This window comes from Atta colombica, unplaced genomic scaffold (assembly GCF_001594045.1).
Source record: "Atta colombica isolate Treedump-2 unplaced genomic scaffold, Acol1.0 scaffold109, whole genome shotgun sequence".
In the NCBI taxonomy this organism is placed as follows: Eukaryota; Metazoa; Arthropoda; class Insecta; order Hymenoptera; family Formicidae; genus Atta; species Atta colombica.
Window position 1 is genome coordinate 583,161 of NW_017259194.1, and position 4,235 is coordinate 587,395.

The 4,235-nt window shown below is 41.3% G+C and overlaps 1 protein-coding gene across 1 annotated transcript in view; it reads left to right on the top strand.

Moving 5' to 3' along the window:
* The first annotated feature begins 6 nt into the window (after positions 1 to 6).
* The window catches only part of LOC108693289 (ataxin-7-like protein 1), a 6,528-nt gene continuing 2,299 nt past the window's right edge, over positions 7 to 4,235 (top strand). The window contains exons 1-4 of the mRNA XM_018202164.1: positions 7 to 1,446; positions 2,443 to 2,499; positions 2,686 to 2,790; positions 3,317 to 4,146. Coding sequence (XP_018057653.1) covers positions 1,362 to 1,446; positions 2,443 to 2,499; positions 2,686 to 2,790; positions 3,317 to 4,146 — 1,077 coding nt within the window. The 5' untranslated portion in view covers positions 7 to 1,361. The remainder of the gene's footprint in view (positions 1,447 to 2,442; positions 2,500 to 2,685; positions 2,791 to 3,316; positions 4,147 to 4,235) is intronic.

Below are 4,235 nucleotides of genomic sequence, written 5' to 3' on the forward strand. Positions count from 1 at the left end.
GTTTCGAAGAGTCATCAATCAGGATTATTACATCGATCCGGTCTCTCAAGGATAGAGGATTCGGAGGCGATCGAAACAAATGTCACATGATTGTGCGAATTTGCATGACTTGCTTTCATAATAGAATTAGTGATCAAATTTTTATACAGACAGAAATTAAAAGACAGAAATGACAGAATATTATATGAAAGTTCAATCACAAAATAAATTTTAGTACTTCCAAAAAAAATGATTATAAACTTTTATTTTAAAATGTTCAAACTGCAGAAAAATCGAAATATATTTAATAAGCCAACGATTGCATTATCATTGTGATATCTTTACATTATGCTGTAATCTTCCTTGCAGCCAAAATTTCTGCTGAATCATAATCATTCTCTATATTTTCTAATACTACAGCGCGCTATGAATCAGTGTAATGACTTTTCGTAAAGAAAAAAACATAATTAAAATGATCGATATCTTCTTTAATCCGATTGAAAATATTAACAAATACCTATATGATTTACGATATTATTAATCGTTTTATAAAGAAAAATTTTCAACAACGCGCGGTTTGCATTCAACAGAAATTTATCAATGAAGTCATGTATGTGAATGACATCGGAGCGCAACGCGCAACACGATCCACCTGCCGCGGAGAACAGTCGGCGCAACGTCGCGCGTCGTTTACGTCGTACGCGACTCGACTCGTCGCGATTGGCTAGTCGTTCTGCGCACGTTGTCGTGCTCACGAAGGCCGTGACGTCAGGGTACCATCGGCCAATGCCGTCTCGCAGATCCGCAGTGTTGGTCGGTGTTCGTAGTGAGAGCGTGCGTGCGATACGCGAGAGTGTGTGCGTGCATTCGATGGGTACGCGAGAAGCCACGCGGAACGGTGGAAACGCGAGGACGACCTGGACGACGGAGCCAGCATCTTGACTCGCGTGACGACGCGTCGCGAAACGGCGTCAGATACGCGGCGATATGTTAGTCGAGATATACGTTTGAAAGGGACAGTTGGTCGCGCGCGTGCTACGCGTACTTGCAATTAGTGGAACGGTGGTCAGGAGGGAAAGGGAGAGGAGATAGGGGAACTGTGGAAAAGAGCGAGAGCCAGAGCCAGAGTCGAGAGACTTGGTGGTGGAAGAGGAGGAGGCAAATGCGTCTGGCTGTGGCGCGACACACACTCACACACGCGACTGACGCGACGGGAGCGAACGGGAGATCGCGGGGGTGAGGGAGAGTAGATATAGCGTGGAGTATAGTATCGCGCCGCACCTGACAGTCCACGCGGCCCGGCCCCCGAAAAACATTCTCGCCACGCTATATACACGCGAGGACCGCGCCGTGTTTCACTCGGAACGCGAGCGCCATTGGCAATGTCGGGAAGTGACAGCCCAACATTCTTTCACGGCCAGCCCTGGTCCAGCTGGATCGAAAGAATCGGACGGGACAAGCCGCTGAGTAAGTGCGCTCAATCTGTCCATCGCGACGCCGCAGCCGCACGCCCGCGGCCGCAGCCGCGACGGCGACGGGCGTCGGAGGCGCGCGTACCTAACCTCACTTCGACGCTCCTTTGTCCGGTAGCGGGTAGCGCTGACGGTAGCGCGACACACGCGCGCGCGCGCGCACGCCTCATTGCAGGGGGCTATGTCGAAGGGGGTGTTGTGTGTTATGTATCATCTATCAACATTCAACGGCACGGGGGTAACACGCTGCCAAATTTTCTCGTGTGCTCCTCGTGCGCCCCCGTCGCCACCAAGTTCTCACAATGATTTTCAGGACACTGACAATTATGTAATTCGAGCGAGCGTCGATCATTTCACGAGAATTAAACGATCGGCAGATCGTTTATTAATCGATTGATGGTATTTCTGAGATACATTGTTGTTGAAAGAAAGAGAAAGCGTTAATCACGCGATATACATTTTTCTTCCGTAGATTTCATCCTCTTGAACTTTGTACTACAGTTGTTATTATGCATGTATGCTAGATGTAAATAAAAAGAATAAAGTTGACTTGTCTATAAAGTTCTGTGTTCTTTATTTCATATTTATATTTAAAAGCTCAATATAATACTTGCTGAGGAAATTTTTAACATTTTTATTAGTTATGTAGAGAATCTTTTACTCTCTTAATAATATATGAGTGTGGATAATGCATCTTTTATATAAATAATACTTTAATAATATTTTTGAGTGTAGCTGTAGGATAAACTTTTTAATGTAAATAATATTTTGGACACGTAGAATATTACAAGCATAAATCTCCTATGGATATATTTGTGATTTATTAAAAAATAATATTATATGTATAGACATATAGACATATATAATTAAAATATTTCATGTTTTATTAAATAATATATAAAATAAAAATTGTTTTTTTTTCTGAATACACAAATATCTTATTAATTGATATAAGATACTGTTATGAACAACATATTGTTCCGTGTTTCAGGCGATGAAGAAACAGAAGTCCAACCATCAAACTCAGTCACACGTCTTTCTTCAGATGGTAATTACTAATTTTTTCAATATATATTAAAATAATAATACGTACAATTATATTATACGTATTATTATTTTAATATATATAGATTTATATATATAATATATATAGTAGATTGTTACTTTTTTCTTTCTCTCTCTCTTTCTCTCTCACATGTTTACCATAACACTAATTTAGTGAAACATTTTTCAGATATCGATTTGTATGGCTTTTGTCCAGAGAGGGACGATTTCTATGGAGTAGTATGTGAAATATGCGATGCCATAGTGAAACCGCAAGCTCTCATTCAACATATAGGTATATATTCATTTTATTGATTATTATAATATAGTGTAACGAAGTATTATCAAATTGCTTTATGTTTAACATAATTTATTAGTATATAAACAGAAATGCAGATCTATTAGTAACAATAAGACATAATATAATCAGAAATTTCAATTATTTATTAAATGTAGGGTTAAACATAAAGCAAGTTTATTTCTGATTTTGTTATTTAATTATAATCCAAAATTATTATTTGGAGGATTTAATAGCACATAATTCAAAACGCAAAATTTTTGTGTGTTTTTAAAGTGAGCAATTGCTTATCAATTTATACATGAATTTGAAAATTTTATTTAATATATTTAAATCAAAGTTATTGAATTTTAACTTAAAGAAATCTTTTTATTATATATTATAAAAGATGTATATACAACAGTGATTTCCATTCGCAGCTATGAGATTTAGATAAATTGTCAAAATATTTGCAACTCATAGTATTTTGTATACGTGTATTGCAGGTATTAAACATGTAAACACATCTTCTATTTTGCCACAGAGTGTCGCCATTCCGGCATGGCAAATTTTCCGCCACCCACGACCCCAGTCACAAAACCGTCCATAAAAACTCCCTTCTGCAAGGTCTCCAAGCTGAAGAGAAACACTCAACCATCAGTTCCTTCAGTTTCTGCTTCAATTCCCATCGTTGGTAGCGCGAAGCTGAACCACACGACCGTTAAGCGTACTGCGGATCAGGCGAACTTGTCTGCAGGTGGCTCTCTGCCGATCTCCTCGTCACCCCGATCGCCTCTTGAATCGATCACGGTACAAACTACCTCTTCTAACATAGCTGGTTCTTCGAATATTATCAGTGCATCTACAAGCAGCGGAGGGAGTCCGAGCAAAAGCCCTGGTCCCAGCAGTAACAGTGGCAGCAATCAGCCTCGTCGGAAGAGGCTTAAAACGGATCGCTCGTTGCTCAAAGATCGCGAATATGATCCCGATCGGCATTGCGGTGTGTTGAACGAGGAGACCGGCAAGCCCTGCACCAGGTCACTCACATGCAAAGCGCACACTGTCTCGCTGCGCCGAACGGTCGTCGGTCGCAGCAAGACCTTCGACAAGCTCCTCGCGGAACATCGTGCCGCGAAGGAGCAGCCGAATAACGGCGGTAGCCGGCAGACAACGAAGGTGACGGTCTCTGGAACCGTCACTGTATCCTCGGCCGTTACCGCCGCCGCCGCCGCCGCCGCCGCCGCCGCAACCGCCACCACCGTATCCAACCTGAATAATCCTCTTGCTCCCAACACTCCAGTATCTATTGCCGACTCGGAAACGCCGAGCTCACCGCCTGTACTATCGTTACCGGACACGTATCCACTGCCAAAGGTAAGCAAACCACTGCTTTCTTATATTCGTATAATTTTGTATTTAAGATATTTATATATATATATATACATATATATATATATATATAT